Source organism: Pimephales promelas, chromosome 10, assembly GCF_988280905.1.
Source record: "Pimephales promelas chromosome 10, fPimPro1.hap1.1, whole genome shotgun sequence".
Lineage (NCBI taxonomy): Eukaryota > Metazoa > Chordata > Actinopteri > Cypriniformes > Leuciscidae > Pimephales > Pimephales promelas.
In genome coordinates this window covers 10264008-10282211 of record NC_142778.1, presented here as the reverse complement: position 1 = coordinate 10282211, position 18204 = coordinate 10264008, and the positions used below count along the sequence as shown (strand labels likewise).

The window sequence follows — 18204 nt, the reverse complement described above, 5'->3', positions numbered from 1 at the left end:
GATCATTCTATACTGATTTGATGGAAAAGAAACATTTCTGATTATTATCTCAGTTGAAATTGCTGTGCACCTTAATATTTTGGTAGAAACTCATCTTTTTTTCATGAGTCTCTTTAATAATAGAAAGCTCAAAAGAACTAGCCTGTCAAGCCAGACCTACAGTACATCAAGATGTTAGGTCTGGGAACTCACCATTGGCATGCCTCAATAAATAGTTGATATATTAAATAAGAAAACTAAATAATTGTGTAGATAATTTGCTTTGTGTAACCCAACATCAGACATTAGGCCAAAGTATTTTTTTGCACACAGTGCCATGACCAATCAATCACTCCTTCACAACTGGCTGCCTGCACATTCACTGTCCTCGCAGCTGCTGCAACTTGGGGCTGGCTGCAGGACGACTCAACCTAACTACTCAAGATTTTCGGGACAATTAGGGCCGGATTCAGGATTCGTGACGACAGCTTAGATTTCGGGACTATCCCAAATTTTTCAGGACGTCTGGCCACCCTAGTGTTAATGTGTTGATTTTATATATATATATAAACCAGTGAAAGATCAGAATTTTCAGGCACAGAATTTGAATAAAGTAATTAAATGTAAAATAACAGTGCATTGTATTCACTGTATAAATTAAATATAGATTAATCCAAAGTTACAAACGTTATTCAGTCCAAAGAAGTGGGTGATTTTCTGTTTGTCTTTTGTTTTTAGATGAACATTAAGGATAGAGACAGCAGTAAGATACTGTCACATTAACAGCTGGACGTATCCAACATAGGCAACTGATTGTCACCATTATGTTCAGTTTAATTCATTCAAGGACTTTTGTAGCCTATTTCTTCAGTTTATGGCTTACTTTGTTTGATTTCTTGTATTTCTTCAGTTCATGGCTTACTTTGTTTGATTTCTCACCACCCTTTAGTAACGTCATTATTAGTTAACTTGTTCTAGCTGATACTGCTATTAATTCCCTTGTTTAGTTCAATATATAGTTGTACTCCTATTTTCACTCTTTGTCTGGTCTTAATCACGTTCCATTAATGTTTGGTAAACTGCGGTCTGTCTGTCTGTCTGTCGACAGCAGCTATGCGTGCATATTTGATTTGTTTAATATTCTGTTTATTAGATACATTTACTTCATAGACATTGTTGATATCTCTATTATACTCTTTGTTTTCTCCGTTGTCAGTTTCTTTGCCTGGACAAACACTGTATACACACTGTGCAGTTTCAGGCTGAAACTGATACTCGTGTCAGTATATGTGCATCCCTAATAAAAACACATAAAAACACTCTGCGCCATGAATTATACAACCTAACGAATGTGACTATACTTAATGTGCACATATGCCTTTGAAATTACATACAGTGATCTTAGCACAGCAGGCCTGTCATACATAATTTTAACTGACAAACAGTCAGCACGCTTTATGACAGTGCTGCAAAATTCAGCATAAATTTGTGTCATTATTACTTAACAAGAAAACAAAGTCAGTTTTAAAGCCATATCTTTATTCACCCCTTTACGGAAAATGAAATCATCCAACTCCACCCTCTAAAAAAACACACAAACACAAAACAAATCATGCAGCTAATTAGAGACCTACACTGACAACCTCTTATTTTACTGTCTGCTTGTCAGTGCACTGCTAATCAACTCAACTGAAGGTTTTCAAGGTTTCTGGAAAGTTCCAACAGCAGAGTAGGCATTAACTGCTATAAATATACAGCTACTGAAACAATCTGCTGAGAAGATGAGAAGACAAGGAGAGAAACAAAGAAAGAACATGTTCCTATTTAGGGTTTTTGGACATAAACTGCCGCCAAATGACAGAACACCGTGAGGAAAAGACATTTATAGCTCTGTTCTCAAGCACTTCTTGCCTCATACTGAGCGTTTCATGACACTCTAAGTCATTTCAAAAGCAATTTCCTGCCTGCGCTCAAGTCCTTATGCACCCAAATGTACTCTATCAGGTCAACACCAGCATTATAAATTGGAAATTCTTTGTGCCTGGGGGATTCTGGGAGCATTGACCAATTTATATCACTTACAATGTTAAACAAGGAGAAAGTAGAGCACTCCAATCACATAATGAGTGCCAAAAAATGCAAGTGAAGGCTTTTCTTTTCCTTTTCTGAGAGGCGATTTACACTCTACATAGTTTTCAAATAAAAACATAAACTTGTGATGGGTTTAACTGTCCATTTACATGACAACAGTGTTTTAGGGCCATGCAAACTTTTGAAAACATTTATAAAAACGATAATATCAAACTAGAAAAAAAAAAACAATTTGTGAAAATGGTAATGTCAAGCCATGTTTATTATGTGTTCAGTATATAGGCGTGTATAGTGTTTCATTTACACTGATTTTTTTAACCACTGATCTATATGACTGGGTAGCTCATGACGTTCTAAACTGCCACCAGGCAGTGAAGCCACCGGAAGTGTTCGAGCGGCCATCTTACGATTCCCTAACAGCAGACGGCTCCATCGGCCGTTATACAGAGATAGGTAGCTTCGACGGTACTTTTAAGACGACCCACTGTGCATCAACAAGTGTAAAACGGAGATCACAAAAGGATCTTGAAAAACTGCTTAGAGGTTGTACTTTAAGCCCATAAGTAGTAATTTATGCACAATTGTCACTATTTCTGTATTGTTTTAAAAAAAGTACAGCCTACTATGCATTCTTTCACAGACGTATTCAAGTTTAAACACACTGGGTCTCATTCATGAAACATTTGTAAATATACAAGTAAATATGAGAGTGATTTGCGCGTAAAGAGACCTTCCCGAAAACGTTTCTCCTGATTCACAAATACTTCGTAAACGTCAGATGTGATAGTGAAATGTGTGTGTGTGTTAATGAATTCCAATCAGTCGTAAATGGGATGCGCGTGCACGTTCATTCTCAATTACCATATCCCGACCATTATATCCGACTGACATCTATATACACATATAATAACATGAATGCGAATGAAAAAGAAAGATTTCTAGGATACAAAAATTGAAGTATATAGTTATTAGAAGTTTATTTAAAACACCACATTTTATTTTCAAGCGTAGCCTACTAGTGGCCTATCAGGTCCTAAAAAAAGGAAGCTTGGCAGCATATTACAGATCCAGTTAATGGAGTTTCATCTGTTAATCGAACAGTCCCAGAAGTGAGAAGAAAATGGTTTGACATTAAGCTTGACAGCAAAAAACTAATTAATTCACTTCGGAAAAATCGTATTCAAACTGGAGAAGGACCGCCATCGATCACCAGATCTATTACTGGCTCTCATAATAAAAAAGAAAAACCATATGTAATTACTATATAAAATATTTTTTTCAAAATGCTGTTTAAATATGTACCCATTGGTGAATTAAAATGCAGTCTTATTAATGAGCAAAACGTTCGGATTGTGAAGCGCACCATTTACGCGTGGCTGGGAGCAGGTGTAGATTTCTTGCGTACTAACTAACATTTGGAAAATACGAACATTTTAATGAATCTGAAAATTTACGGCAGAACCACTTTACACACGATTTACACACAAATTCGTTCTGCTCGTGTTTCATGAATGAGACCCAATAAACGTATTATTCAATGCATAACTTCTTATAAATTTGATTAAATGCATTTATTTAATATTTTCATGACAATCCGTGTTCAGTTTGACCACGAACCACACGCTGTCACTTTAATTCAGCACCTGCAGCACAAACAATCTCTGCACACACCGCACTTAGACGGGCATCCGCGTGGAGTAGAAGCTCCAACCTGTTGAATGGCTATGATAATATGCACTGCAAATGGAGCAGGCCTATGTGTACACTGCACACATCTGCGGAGCATTACGCACAATGTTTTATTCCTTCCTTCACGCGGTCTCAACTCACACCAAGAGCATTTCCACATGATTTGCCAATCTGTGGGTGCAATTAGCCAACGCATTCTCGTCCCAAGGTGTCATATACGATGCTTTTGCCAAAGCGTAGACATCCAACGCACATGGCACCCTTTAGCATCAATATAACACGGACAGAGTATGGATAGGTTTAGGTCTGGGGTAGGGTTAGGGTTAGACCACTAGGATGCACCTTCTGCCTCATATATGCGTAGATATATATAAAACGTGCCGCAGACGTGTGCAGTGAAAATAAGGGGTAAATAAGAGGTGAAACAGGTGTACATTAACCCATACAATTTTTATTATGCATTTCCTGGACATGTTCTTGCTAACTAGTTAAATACTTGAACAGACTACTGATCTATCTTTAAAACACAATACAGAAAGTTCACAATTCACATATACTTAAAAGGGGGGTTGACTGCTTTTTTTCTTTGCATAATTGTATTTATGGGGTGCAATATACAGCCCATTCTCACCCCCAAGGCGTCACTTAACTGACGCCTTGGGAAGCATTTGGACATGCTTCAATATCTGACGCTTTAGGCGCCCTTTAGCGTCAGTTAGATGACGCCCTAGGATCGAGTGTACCCTACCCCCACCCCACACCTAAACCTAACCGCGTCCTCTAACTGACGCTTTCCTTTAGCGTCAGTTAGATGACGCCGTAGGATCGCGTCATGTAAGTGACGCTAAAGGGCGCCTAAAACGTCAAATATTGAAGCATGGTCAAAGGTGACGCCTTGGGGTGAGAATGCGTTGCAATATAACATGTATTCATGGTTTTTTTTTTTTTTTTTTTTCAACATTGTATTTATTGATTTTAGAAACATTTACATTAAAACAAGCACAGAAAGAAAAATAAAATACAAAAATACAAAATAAAAATTAAATAAATAAAAAAGAAATAATAATAAAAACAACAACGACAACAACTATACTATACAAATGTCAAGACAATGGTACATTAATAACATAATTTGTTATTCCTGGTTACACCGAAAATAAACTATTTGGTTCAGCTTCCTTTAAAAATTCTATAAAGGGGTTCCAAACTTTGAAAAACTTTCCAGATTTTCCTTTAACAATATATGTGAGTTTCTCCAAAGCCAAACAACCTGACAATTCCTGTAACCATTGTTTAAAATTAGGGATTTCTGTGTTTTTCCAATGACGGGCAACTAAAAGTTTTGCTTGTAATAAACAGAAGGTTAACATTTTCTTACCAGAGTTAGTTAGAGTGCAAGTAACAGGGAACATATTAAATATACAAAGTTTAGGACATTTGGGGACATTCTGTTTCACCACCAGTAACAAAAAGTCTAGAACCTTTTCCCAATAAAGTTGAACTTGAGGGCACTTCCATAGACAATGGAATAAAGTTCCATCTCTGAGTTGCATTTTATACATTGATTGGGGATATTGGGATTAAATTTATGAAGCAATTCTGGAGTTATGTATACTCTCATTATCCACTTGTACTGCATAAGTTTAAACCTGGTATTGATTGTTTGGGTTTGGGCCTTTAAACAGATACTCTGCCATTCATCTTCTGTTATATTCTCACTTATATCTTGACACCAAGCCAAACGCTTTTTCTCTGTATTTTCTTTACAGTTAGTGGAAATCAGTTTATAAAACAAGGAAACTTGCACAGCACCATTAAGGTGGTTTAAAGTAATTCTTTCTAAAGGGGACAGCTCTGGTAAGAGAAGAGAAAGATGTTGTGTTTTATTGATAAAATTCCTAATTTGAAGATATTTAAAAACATGGGTTTTTGGCAAATCAAACTTGTGTCTTAATTCCTGAAAACTGAGCATAGTTTCATCGTTAAATAAATCTGCCACCTTGTTCAAACCTTTTGATGCCCAAATTTTAAAACCCCCATCATGTGTCCCCGGTGTAAACATAGTGTTTCCCCAAATAGGGGTAAATTGTGATAATTCTGGAATCTGTCCAATATGTTTCAAAACTTCATACCATACCACAATAGTATTTTTAACAAAGGGGTTGGGAGTAGCTTTTTTCAGTTTGGACAGGGGTGCTGAATACAGATACAGGTTCAAAGGCAATTTCTGAGTTGTACTCGCCTCTATCTGTATCCAAGGGATAGAATTATCATTTGTAAACCAAAACATTGCTGCTCTTAGCTGAGCTGCCCAGTAGTACCACTTAAGATTAGGCACCTGCAACCCTCCCATTTCATATGGTAAATACAAAAGAGAGAGCCTCAGCCTGGGACGTCAATTTGCCCAAATAAAATTGGTAAACAGTTTCTTCATATTACAGAAAAAATTCTGTGGTGGGGGGAGAGGGATTGATTGAAATAAATATAAAAATTTTGGGAGAACATTCATTTTTAATATATTTATACGTCCAATCTGAGAAATTGGTAGGGAAGACCATTTATTAATTGACTCAGTGACTAATTTAGTTGTATGATTATAATTACTGGTAACCAAATTCTTTATATCTGCGGTAATATTAATACCAAGATATTTAAAATCTTCATGAGCATTTTTAAAGGGGGTCTGGACGGGAGGTGTAAGACGTTCTGTTTCTTTTAGAAATAGGATCATAGATTTTGACTCATTCACTTTATAACCGGAAAAGGATCCAAATAATTTAATTAAGCACAATAAAGAAGGCACAGATGTGCTTAAATTAGATAGAAATAATATAATGTCATCAGCATATAAAGCTATTTTATTTTCAAGACCGCCAATTGTAATCCCTGATATATCTCCACTTCTTCGTACTGCAATAGCCAAAGGCTCAATAGCCAATGTAAAAAGGAGCGGCGTATTCATGGTTTTTCTTTTTTTTAAAGTCTTATTTTTCATAAACTTCAGCTTTATTGTCAGCCACGCTCTCCTCTGTCCCCTGAACGAGCAGTTGACTTCCTGATTCTATGAAAACACTCCCTCAGAAACACGTAGTGGGCTCAGATTGGTTAGTTTGGCCCGGTGTGGGTAACACTTTAGAATACGGTTCCTTCATTAATGAATAACTACACAAGAACTAATGAGTAAAACAATATTAACAATCTAGTAACTATTATTAACTAACAAGAAACTCTGATTAACGAACTAGTAAGTAATAGCGCACAGATGAAAGTGGTAGTTCACTATTAAGTAATCAATAACTACTATTTTTTTTAATACTTCCCAGAGAACTACTGAAAAAGTTTATTAAGAATCTAGTAACTACTATTAACTAAAATAAATTCTTATTAACGAATTAGTAAGTAATAGCTCACAGATGAAAGTGTTACTAGATACTTCTGTGGGAGTTACTAATTATTTGGATTCGTATTATAAAGTGAAGATCATTGGAACTAACTAGCAATTACTCAAGTGTTACTAAAGACATTTTCTAAAAGTATACTAAAGTTCACCAAAAATCTCAAACGGTTGCACAAATCATGACTAGATCATGTAGTAACACTTGAGTAATTACTAGTTAGTTCCAATGATCTTCACTTTATAATACGGATCCAAATAATTAGTAATTCCCACAGAAGTATCTAGTAACACTTTCATCTGTGAGCTATTACTTACTAATTATTTGGATCCGTATTATAAAGTGAAGATCATTGGAACTAACTAGTAATTACTCAAGTGTTACTACATGATCTAGTCATGATTTGTGCAAACGTTTGAGATTTTTGGTGAACTTTAGTATACTTTAAAGCAGCGGGACCTTTTGACCGTAATTATGTATTACGTGACGTTACAAACGTGCCTCACAGAATGGAGCAAGGCTAGCATTTGTCCTTAGAAAAGTTACATTTTTGGAATAAGTTTTGAAATAACCGATCGTTTCGCATGATAAGACCCTTATTCATCGTCTGGTGTCGTTTAAAGACATTTGAAGCTGCATCTGAAACCGTTATTAACTCTCGTTTGGACCTCGGACCGTCTGGTTCCCATGTAAGTCCATTAAATGGAGAAAAATCCTGGAATGTTTTCATCAAAAACCTTAATTTCTTTTCGACTGAGGAAAGAAAGACATGGACGACATCTTGGATGACATGGGGGTGACTAAATTATCAGCAAAAGTTTTTTCAAAAGTGAACTAATCCTTTAACAGGTTAAAAATGAAGAAACCTTGAACTGCTGAGAACTTGCTGTAAAAAAGGGAAAGTGACAGAGCCTGTACTAAAATGAGAATATAGGCATGGCTTTTGAGAGAAGGCGACAAATCCAAGATCTAAAGAGGAAGAGGAGGGGCTATTCGCGTCTTCGTTGTCAGTTTGTAAGAGTGGATGAGAGGGAGGAGGCAAGCTGCGTGCAGCTCTACAATAAAATAAGAGTTTACCCATATTAAATAGTTAAAAAATCTGAAAATCAATGCGTAGCAGTCAGCGTTGATATTGTGCCGGGCCGCCACAAATTAATGAATGTATGGGAAACCCTGAAAGTATCATCCAGACAGACATAGCTGGTGGTAAAACACTGTATTGCCCAATCAGCATTTAACAACTTAGTAATTTATTACAGAATTACTTTTCAAGAATGGAAGGTAAATCAGCTTTCCCTGTCTTTCTTTTTCTGAGTTTGCCAATATGCTGCATGACCCTTTAGCCCTGGGTACCAGAAGCTGAGCCAGAGGCTATGAGAGTAAGCAGATGGTATTCCTTTCTCTAACCAGACTCTATGCACTGTTTTCTCCCATTGAATTTACATGTGAGTGTTTATGTGTAGCCCTGAGGAGTTTGGCAGCGGGCAGGCCGATGCCTTCAAGAGTGGATGGGAGGCATGGCTTCTTGTGGCTCAATTTTAAGGTAGTATTGTATTTTGTTTTTACATGCTTAGAATAATTGCCTTGCTCTAGGCTTGTTTCTTTTCGAGGAAAGGAGTAAAATTGGTGAGCTTGAGCCAAGAAGGAGCAGATGGTTAACCCTATCTCTCACATTCTCCCTGCCACATGCGATAGATTTGAAGCTTGTGCTACATTTGTTTTATGTGATTGGTTGCTCATGACTGATATTGCTTGTCAGCTCCTCCGTATGCCGCTTTAGTACAACAGCAGTTTAATCATGAAGTTTTAGTAGTTGTGACTTGCTTACAAGAACATGCCGTGAATAGGAGATGCGGTCTGCATCCATGATCTGTTAGTAAGGAAAAGGCGCCTTTATCCTTGTTGCCCTCAGAAGTCTATGTTAACTCTGGTGCAACATGCGTCTTGGACGACAGCAGACTGTATGCCAAATTTCCGCAACGTTTTGTCCACAGTGAGTGGTGCCTCCATGGTTCATGTTGGCCTCCTTTTGCAGAGTTCTTCCTCAAGAGACTCCCCTTAATACTCAGTCACTTCAGGGTCCTGTCCAGGAAAGTGTGCTTCACGCATAGGCCAACCCGGTCTCATCCCAAATCGTCATATAACTGACGTTTTGGGACGTCTTTTGACCATACGTCAATATTCGCCTTTTTAGGGCCCCCTTAAACGTCGGTAGATGAGGTTATGGGATCCTAACTCTACCCCATACCTAAACTTAACCCTAAACCTAACCCGTCACCTAACTGACGTTAAAGGTAAAGCGTCACTTGTATGACGGCCCGGGATCGCCATCTACCGACGTTTAAGGGGGCCCTAAAAAGGCGGATATTGACGTATGGTCAAAATACGTCCCAAAACGTCAGTTATATGACGATTTGGGATGAGACTGTGTTACATAGGCACAATACCAATACCTACCTGTCATGTAAAGGTTGGAGACACTGCAGGGTCAATACATTTTCAGGCAACCATGTTGCCTGACATAGGCTGTTAGGTCCATCACGACATGTCTTTGACGACCACAGACTGATAGTATTCCCCATTTGACAATGTACTTTTACAAGGCTTTTGGAGTTCATCTGGCAGTGTAGAGACTTCTGCGAAATGTCATCAAAAGTTCTTTGAACTGTAAAACAGGGATATACCATACAATTTGTGTGATTTTAATGCTACTCATTTTAATTGAGTGCTCCCCAAGATGGGTGCCATTCAGGAAGCTCTTGTTTTGGGGCAGGACATTCTTTCCTCTGTCTCAAAGGAAGTCCAGTTTCTATCGCCAATACTTTCTATTCTGTGCAGAAAAAGGTTGGGGGCCTATACCCATCTTGGATTGTGTTGACTGCCACACACTGTTTCACGAATGTAGTTCAGTTGACGAGCAGAACACAAGCAGAAAACACCCATTCCAGCATCGAGTGTGAGTCTAATACTATCCCTAGTAACACAGTCTGCTGCCTCGGCAGTAGAACACACTTCCAGGGATCCACCCACAAGCCCTGACCTCTCAAAGGATCAAGAACAGATTCTCAACACTTATCTTTGCCTCTAGACCTTAGAGCAGGGATTCCCAACCTTTTTTGTGCCAGAGACCGGCATATTCATAAAAAAAAATTCCAGGGACCAGTTGTCAATTTGAATACCTCAATTTTAAGATGCATCGTTTGGATTCGGAACATATCACTGTGCAAAACAGTAACAGGATATAATTTATTTGCATATAATGAACTAGGTGGCAACAAAGGCTCCTTGCATACCAATCGTTTTAAACTTTCAGAATGGTTCACAAAAAGTTTCTCTTTTCTCCCATTCAATTAGGTCTACTTCAAAAGCAACTCACATAGCACTCACTCACTAGCAGGTGCATAGACGCTGGAACCCCCACCCCCGGCCGCCCCCTAAATTCACATAAGGATTCAATAAGGATTATGCATTAGCATGCATTGTGCATTATCATGCAATTTATACGCGAAAATGAGTTTTCACGTGCATTTGATACGCAGAAAACTTAATAATTGGTCAGAATTATGTCTGACCCATTCCAAATGTTTTCCGATATATGGTAACCCAAGCACTGATCGACCAAAGAGCGCACATTTCGACATGTCATTTCACAAAAAATCTTTAACTTTTAGGTAGCAAAATATTTTTTAGAAAATTCTACTAGACTAACACAACCCGGTCTCATCCCAAGACGTCATATAACTGACGTTTTGGGACGTCTTTTGACCATACGTCAATATTCGCCTTTTTAGGGCCCCTTAAACGTTGGTAGATGAGGTTATGGGATCCTAACTCTACCCCAGACCTAAACCTAACCCGTCACCTAACTGACGTTAAAGGTAAAGCATCAGTTGTATGACGGCCCGGGATCGCCATCTACCAACGTTTAAGGGGGCCCTAAAAAGGCGGATATTGACGTATGGTCAAAAGACGTCCCAAGACGTCAGTTATATGACTTTTTGGGATGAGACTGTGTTAACTAACATCACTCATAAATCCTGAAATTTCACACATCTCTTGAGTTTTATTTAAAACCTTTAACTTTTTCACCAGTTCATGCAGTCAAACGCATACATGTAACATTTTATATGTACTATATATTGACTGAGCAAAAATGTTTTCGGGAAGACATTTGATCATTCTCAAAGCTGGCCTGAAGCGCTAACAGAGAACAGAGAGCTGAGAACAGAAGCTGTTCCCTTCAGGTCACGTTCAACTATGAATACATGAACACACACACAGAGGCTGTCCGGTACTGTCAGAAATAGTTAACTCTGTGGCAATGCATGTGCAAAACTAATCATAAAGTCAACCAGGATCCATAACACAGCCTACTAGGCCTATACTATACAGGGCTTGACATTAACTTTTTTGCTCACTAGCCAATTTGGCTAGAGGTTTTCCAAAATTACTAGCCACGCAGCACTTTTACTTGTTGTTGGAAAATTACGTTTATATGATTTAAGTTGACAAAGGGGCTTTAAACGCTCTAAAAAATTTACTAACTCTGTTGTAAAGCTATTAAGCTAGACATACAGTAAAATAGCTTCTTACATAAAATAAAATTGCTGCATCATTTTTTTTTAACAGCAGTAAATACTGTAATACAGAGTAGAATAAGTATCTGCATTAGAAACAATGAGCAAAGAATAAATTATTTTTTCTAAGAAAAAATCCACAATTAAGGCAACAGGATTACAACTTCATATGGGCCTATGACAGTTTTGGGGACTTTGAATTGTTTGTTTTGCATCAGCATGAAATGAACTCTGGAAATATAGTTGTGATATGACGTGGCATAAGGGCAGCCCTGCTAGTGTCCATAAATCATGAAGATTATTTTTTCTTTATATCAGCCACGCACACGCACGAACTGACTGAACGCTGTGTTGATGTGTGTGTGCATGCGACCAGTCGCATGTGATGATTGTTTTACAAAAGTCTGGATGTCATATTTGGCGCGTACACCCTCGTGCAGCGGCACTGCAGAAGAGCATGAGACGCGCCCATGTTCTGGATTCCCCTGCTTTTAAAAAAGATCGCTATATTATCACATTAAGTTGATAATTAAACGCAGACGAAAACAGCCTTCAGTCCGACGGCCAGTCCGCGAGTTTAATCTTCTCTAATTGCAATTCGTTTGTTATATGTCAGATGTCTTTTGACAAGGCTACAATTTTTCAACACGCCAAAGTGGCTAGTAGGAGCGACTGTGTTACCCGCCACGGGTGAAATCCACCCGCATTTGGCGGGTGTTAATGTCAATCCCTGCCTTTATATTAACAGTTTCAGAATACAATAGCAAACACACCTTGATTTGGATGTTTGGTGAAGGGCCGCTGCAGTTTTGACGGCTTCATTGCTTGTTTGGAGAGTTTTTCACCACAAATTACACACAACGGATTTGTCTGTTGACGTGAATTCCTACCTAATGTACTTTTTCTTTTTCTTTCTCTATATTTCAAGTTGGTCATCGCCTTTCCTTTTACCGGAACTGTCCGCAATGAAATTAGCCATTAAAGTCTGCTGCCCGCTCATCTCTCCGCATACTTCTGTCACTTCAGCTGCACGCACCCATGCACGCACCGCACTCAGTCTGTTTAGATACGACGCGTTGCTAAGCAATCGGAAGGCGCTCAAAGAAACACGTTTTAATATTTTTACTTATTTGTATTTATTTATTGTTTGTGTTTTGGATTAAATAACATGACACGTTAAAAAGCATCTTAAAAATACAAATATTATTATGGAAAAAAAAAATTCGGGGAATATTTCAAGGCCCGGTACTAAAGTGTTCACGGACCGGGGGTTGGGAATCACTGCCTTAGAGCACACTCCACTCAGGCACTTGCGGCTATAGCACCAACAAATTGTTGTAGTGAGCACTGTCTTGTTCCTTAAAGGAACCAAAGTTACAATGAGATGTTTCCTAATCACTTTCGGTCTGCCAATACTCTAACCAATATTGCGATGTGGACAGGACTACCTTATTGTTAAAGCAGAAGAACTCAAATAAAAAGCAATGTGTTGAAAGTGTCAACGAGCCACAGTATTTAAGCCATGCAAGACAACCTATAAGTGACATACTTGAATAAGCATATTAAACTGGAATATTTCACCTTCAACTCTTTAGTATGTATTTTAATGAAACATTCTACAGAGGAAAGATATAACACTAACACACACGCACACACACGCACACACGCACACACACGCACACACACACACACACACACACAAATAATAGGACAGTTACTCACACATTGAGGGGTTGCCAGGCTGGCCATTGAGCCTTCATCTTTATGACGGTTAAGACCTCGTCACCCTGCATGTGTGATAAAACACATAAAAGTAAATCAATAAGTAAATGTCATGGTAAATGTCATGGTAAACAAATCATGGTAAAATTACTGTAAAACCGAGTAAGAATTACAGTACTTTTTGAAGAGTCTCTCTCTTTCTCTCATGACATCCCTTTATTAGTCTTGACAGAAAGTAATGTATGAAGCCTCCTATTCTTCCTGCTGATGGAGTGATCTCATCAGCGTCTCATAAAAGCTGTATAAATATTTCATCAATGGCTCACGGCACGCAGGCCAGCAGTGTGTGTGTTCGTGTATTGCTCACTTAAACCATATCAGGAGTTCATGGGAAGGGCATCACTGAAGACTGTCAAGGAAAATTTTACTGCTCGGTTAAAATGCATAATTTCTTGATCATGAAAATGCATGACAGTTTGATTCACACTTTGAGCTTTACATGCAGTATTGGTGCAGTTTCCTCACACACTAATTTGTACACACTCAAAAGCAGAACACAATTCTACGTTTGTATATCAAGTATCTTTGTATATCTAGTGATGCTCAAGGAGCATCTGTACATTTAAACATTTACACATCTATACATTTCAATTTGAACTAACCCAAAGTATTATTAGGAACACTTGTTCAATTTCTCATTAATGCAATTATTTAATCAACGGGAGCTTCGTGCCCTAGATGTGCATCCCACAAATCTCCATCAACTGCAAGATACTTTCCTATTACAGTTTTTTTTTCAATTGCTAAACGACAGTGAGCACAACTGGAGCTAAATGTGCAAAACTCTAACTACTACCAACAGTCACCTGAGCACAACTCTTAACACACGACTCAAAACAGGCTCAGTGTGCACAACACTATGCACAACCCTCACTGAGATAACACACACTGTCACTCAGAACACACTGAGAGGAAAAACACTAGCACCAAACACCAATACAGAAAATACAAACTTTTCATCTTTACAGTTTCAACAATTTCAGTGACTTCATACAAAGTAATGTTTTCTTCAAAGAAAAGAGTGACATTCTTTCATTTGTTTTATTTACATTTTTAGAACATAACAATTGAAAATTAGCAGTTTGCTTCAATAGTCTGTAATTTACAGAATTACAGTAATGAGAAAAAAGGGTAGAAACTAAAATACATATACTGTAACCCTGCCTCTCTCAAGCATTAGGCCACAAGTTTTCAGCCTTTCAGCTGAAATTGTTTGAAAATCAGCAGTGTGTGAAAGGCACAAGGCTGAAATTTATTTTGTTTTGAATGAGTGGTTCACAGTTTTGACAGCAGTAGCCATGTTTCCATCCACTTGTCAATCGAATTATCTGAAATTCGGTTAAAAAACTCATGCGGATAAAGCTGGTGAAAGTGTGTTTCCATCCAACAACTTTAAAGCGAATAAAAACCCGTACTTAATGACGTCACATGCTGTTTTGCGATCAAATTGGTATATCGAATTGATTTGAGACATTTTAAGGTGTTTCCATTTATTTTCGCACTGAATCGAACAACATTCAAGTAAACTTTCGTCTTCTGACGTGTTGCAACCATAAAAGGGCATAAAACTTAATCGCAATTCATTGTTTATTCGGCAAATAACGTTTCCATCAGCTTTTATCGCATTAGCCGTATATCGATCAAGAGAAAATTCGATGAGACCGAACGTATTTCATTTGAGTCGATTTTCATGAAATTTCATCGAATTTTACTGTTTCCACAAGGCTTTTTTCATTCGATATCACTTACAGTTTTTCTCGATTGTTTACACACATTTTCTGGTACTTGAGACACAATGACCACAACATGTAACTCATTGACCAACCCCCTGAACCAATTCTGCTGAACTACAAGCACAATTCCTGCTTTACACTCGAATTGCAGTTCTAAAACACACGTTTTTCAAAACACTACACACAATTCTCTGCATTTGGCACAATTTTCATGCAGAAAATCTCTTGTTTTCACGAGGAACACACTGCCATTCAAATATTCACACTGACTCGTCACATGGGCAAACACCCGTCACACAGTTTTACAATTAGCAATCAGAGCTTTAGCATAAAATACCAAAACCAAAGAGAGAATGCAGCATAGATATTTTTTTATTTCTTTTTTTACTGTAACAGCATAAAAAATTCTGTTGTTTTGTATGTAGGCCACTGTATGTGCAACTTTGTGTTGGTTGGGGTGTACAAAATGTGGGATCTATCTCCCATTGATTTTGTGGGAAAAATAAAATATATTTGTTACCGTGTATTTGTATGTTCTGGGTATAAAAACAATATTCTCAAATATTTTACAACACACTTATGTATGCAATGTCTGTAGTAAGTGTAACACTGAACAAAAAAAGGCCCAAGTCATTATGATGAATGGAGAAGAAGTGTTTTCCATTGATCATAGTGTTTTACATTGAGCACATCAGTGTTCAACTGGTTCTTATAAATGTCTATTCATATGATGGTTTGTGTGTGTCATTTGAAAACAAAATACCATTTTGAGAAGAAATAACATTGTTTTGAATGTAAAGTTTCATTTTGCAGGAGAATTGAGGGGTTTTGCCAATTGTGTGAGTGTTTTTAGATTTGTGTGTAGAGTTCTGAGAATATGAGGGATTCTTTCAGAAAATGTGTGTAAACAATCGAGAAAAACTGTAATTCGGATAAAAACGTGTCGATAGAAACATGGCTAGTGTGTTAGCATTTGAACAAAGTGTTGTAAATCCACAGTGTTGTGCAGGTTGTGGTTAAAGTCATGGGATAAGTGTGTAGAGTTTTGAAAACTGTGTTCAAGCAATGAAAAACGATCTAGAGTTTGGTCCACATGAACTGCTGCTGTGCAGACTGTAGTTAGAGTTTTGCACATGTAGCTCCAGTTGTGCTCCACTGTGGTTTAGCAATCGAAAAAAACTGTAATATGGTCCAACATTTCTAAAAAATACTTTCAGCACCTTGTTGAATCAATGCCACGTAGAATTAAGGCGGTTCTGAAAGCGAAAGCGGGTCAGTATTAGTATGGTATTCCTAACAATCATTTAGGTCAGTGTTTATATATATATATATATATATATACAGTGAGGAGAATAAGTATTTGAACACTCTGCTATTTTGCAAGTTCTCCCATTTAGATATCATGGAGGAGTCTAGGTTGGCTTTTTTATTATTATTTAACGTTAGCCAGTTGGCGAAGAGTTCTTAGAAATGTTGTTGTTGAGTACATCTTAATTTACTGCTTTGGCTATATAATATTATCTACTACATGCTTATGCTTCTCTGTAATGGACAGTCTGTATTAATATTCGTGGGCATGATTGTCAGTGGTGGTAGTTATGTTTGAGGCATATAATACAAGTTTACCTCTTAGTATCGTGTGTGCGTGTAGCAGAGACTGCGCACATCAGAAAGTGCATGTCAGGGAGAACTTAAAGTGATTTCGATTTTGGTCTCCGTCTCGGGTGGGGTTTGGGATGGATTTTTTTTTTTGGCCTGTGCAGGGCTCTAAGCCAGAATAGATGGTGGACCTGCACCCAGGACAACCACAACACAGCCCTTAAATGTCAACAACAATTTAACAATTTGACACTTAAGGCGAGACACGACGGGCAAAAACAACGTTTTTTTTTTTTTTTTTCCACTGGTCAATTTTGAGATTTTGGGATATTTGTCTTCAATAACATATCTTCTGTCAGACTTGTGGTGAAAAAAGTCTGAAATTCATATTCACATCGTTATAAATCATCCTGCTGCTCAGCGATCGCGATCTGCCTGTTATCACACACACCGTTGGAAAGCTCTCTTTCTCCCGTACAACGCTGTCAGATCCAAATATGGTTATTTCCTTTTTATCAGCCACCAATCGTGAAAGTAAAAGGGGGGGGGGGGGATTTAACTCTAAATGTGCATCTCATTGGCTGATGCTAAATCTTTAAGGCTAGTTTTCTGAAATATCTGAAAGTCTGAAATATCCACTTCAGTAGCACCTATATACACCAAACTTTACAGTATTGTAACTAGTTATATTATGAAGACATTTACATAGGGATTTGTAAATATATTATTCCTAGCCTAATTTATATAACATTTTATTCCAAAAAACATGGCAAAAATCATTTTTTAAGGCTGACAGTATATTCTGATTTACAGGATAACAAAAGTAGATATCATAAATCCCTCTGTAATTTTTTTTTCTCATCTAATATGTGAACACAATGAAAAAAGAATTTTGAAACAGGCTTTATCCAATACTCAGATTTATTTTTTTTAAAAATATATGCAAATGACTGCATATAATTAGATACTGCATAATTTGCATATTTAAACATTAAATTACACAAAACTTTTAATATATATTTTTTTGTCATCTTAATGTAGGTAATCAACTAGGAAAGTTTCATGTTGATATCTGCTATTTAAAAAAAAAAAACCCTATTCACCTGTAGGGTCGCCTTAATATTCAATGGCACAGCATAACAAATTTGACTCCACTGACACTATTGGATAAAAACAAAAACTGTAGAGCTGCTTATAGCTGTAAAACTTTTTTTTTAATCACCTTAAAAATATATAGGATCAACTTAAGGGTCTACTTCGGGGAGATATTTCTAAGAAATGGTAGTAAATATCAAAAATCGATTCAGACATTTAGTCCAAAGATCATCTGAGTCGATTCTGGACAAAATTTTGCTGGAG

General features: G+C 37.4%; 1 protein-coding gene across 2 annotated transcripts in view; it reads right to left on the bottom strand.

Moving 5' to 3' along the window:
- spon1a (spondin 1a) overlaps positions 1 to 18204 on the bottom strand; it is a 224035-nt gene that overhangs the window by 28955 nt on the left and 176876 nt on the right. For both annotated transcript variants that reach the window (XR_016169862.1, XM_089135387.1), the window contains exon 7: positions 13454 to 13518. Coding sequence is in view for 1 of the 2 variants with exons in the window: in XM_089135387.1 (XP_088991513.1) it covers positions 13454 to 13518 (65 nt within the window). In the remaining variant the exon portion in view is untranslated. The remainder of the gene's footprint in view (positions 1 to 13453; positions 13519 to 18204) is intronic.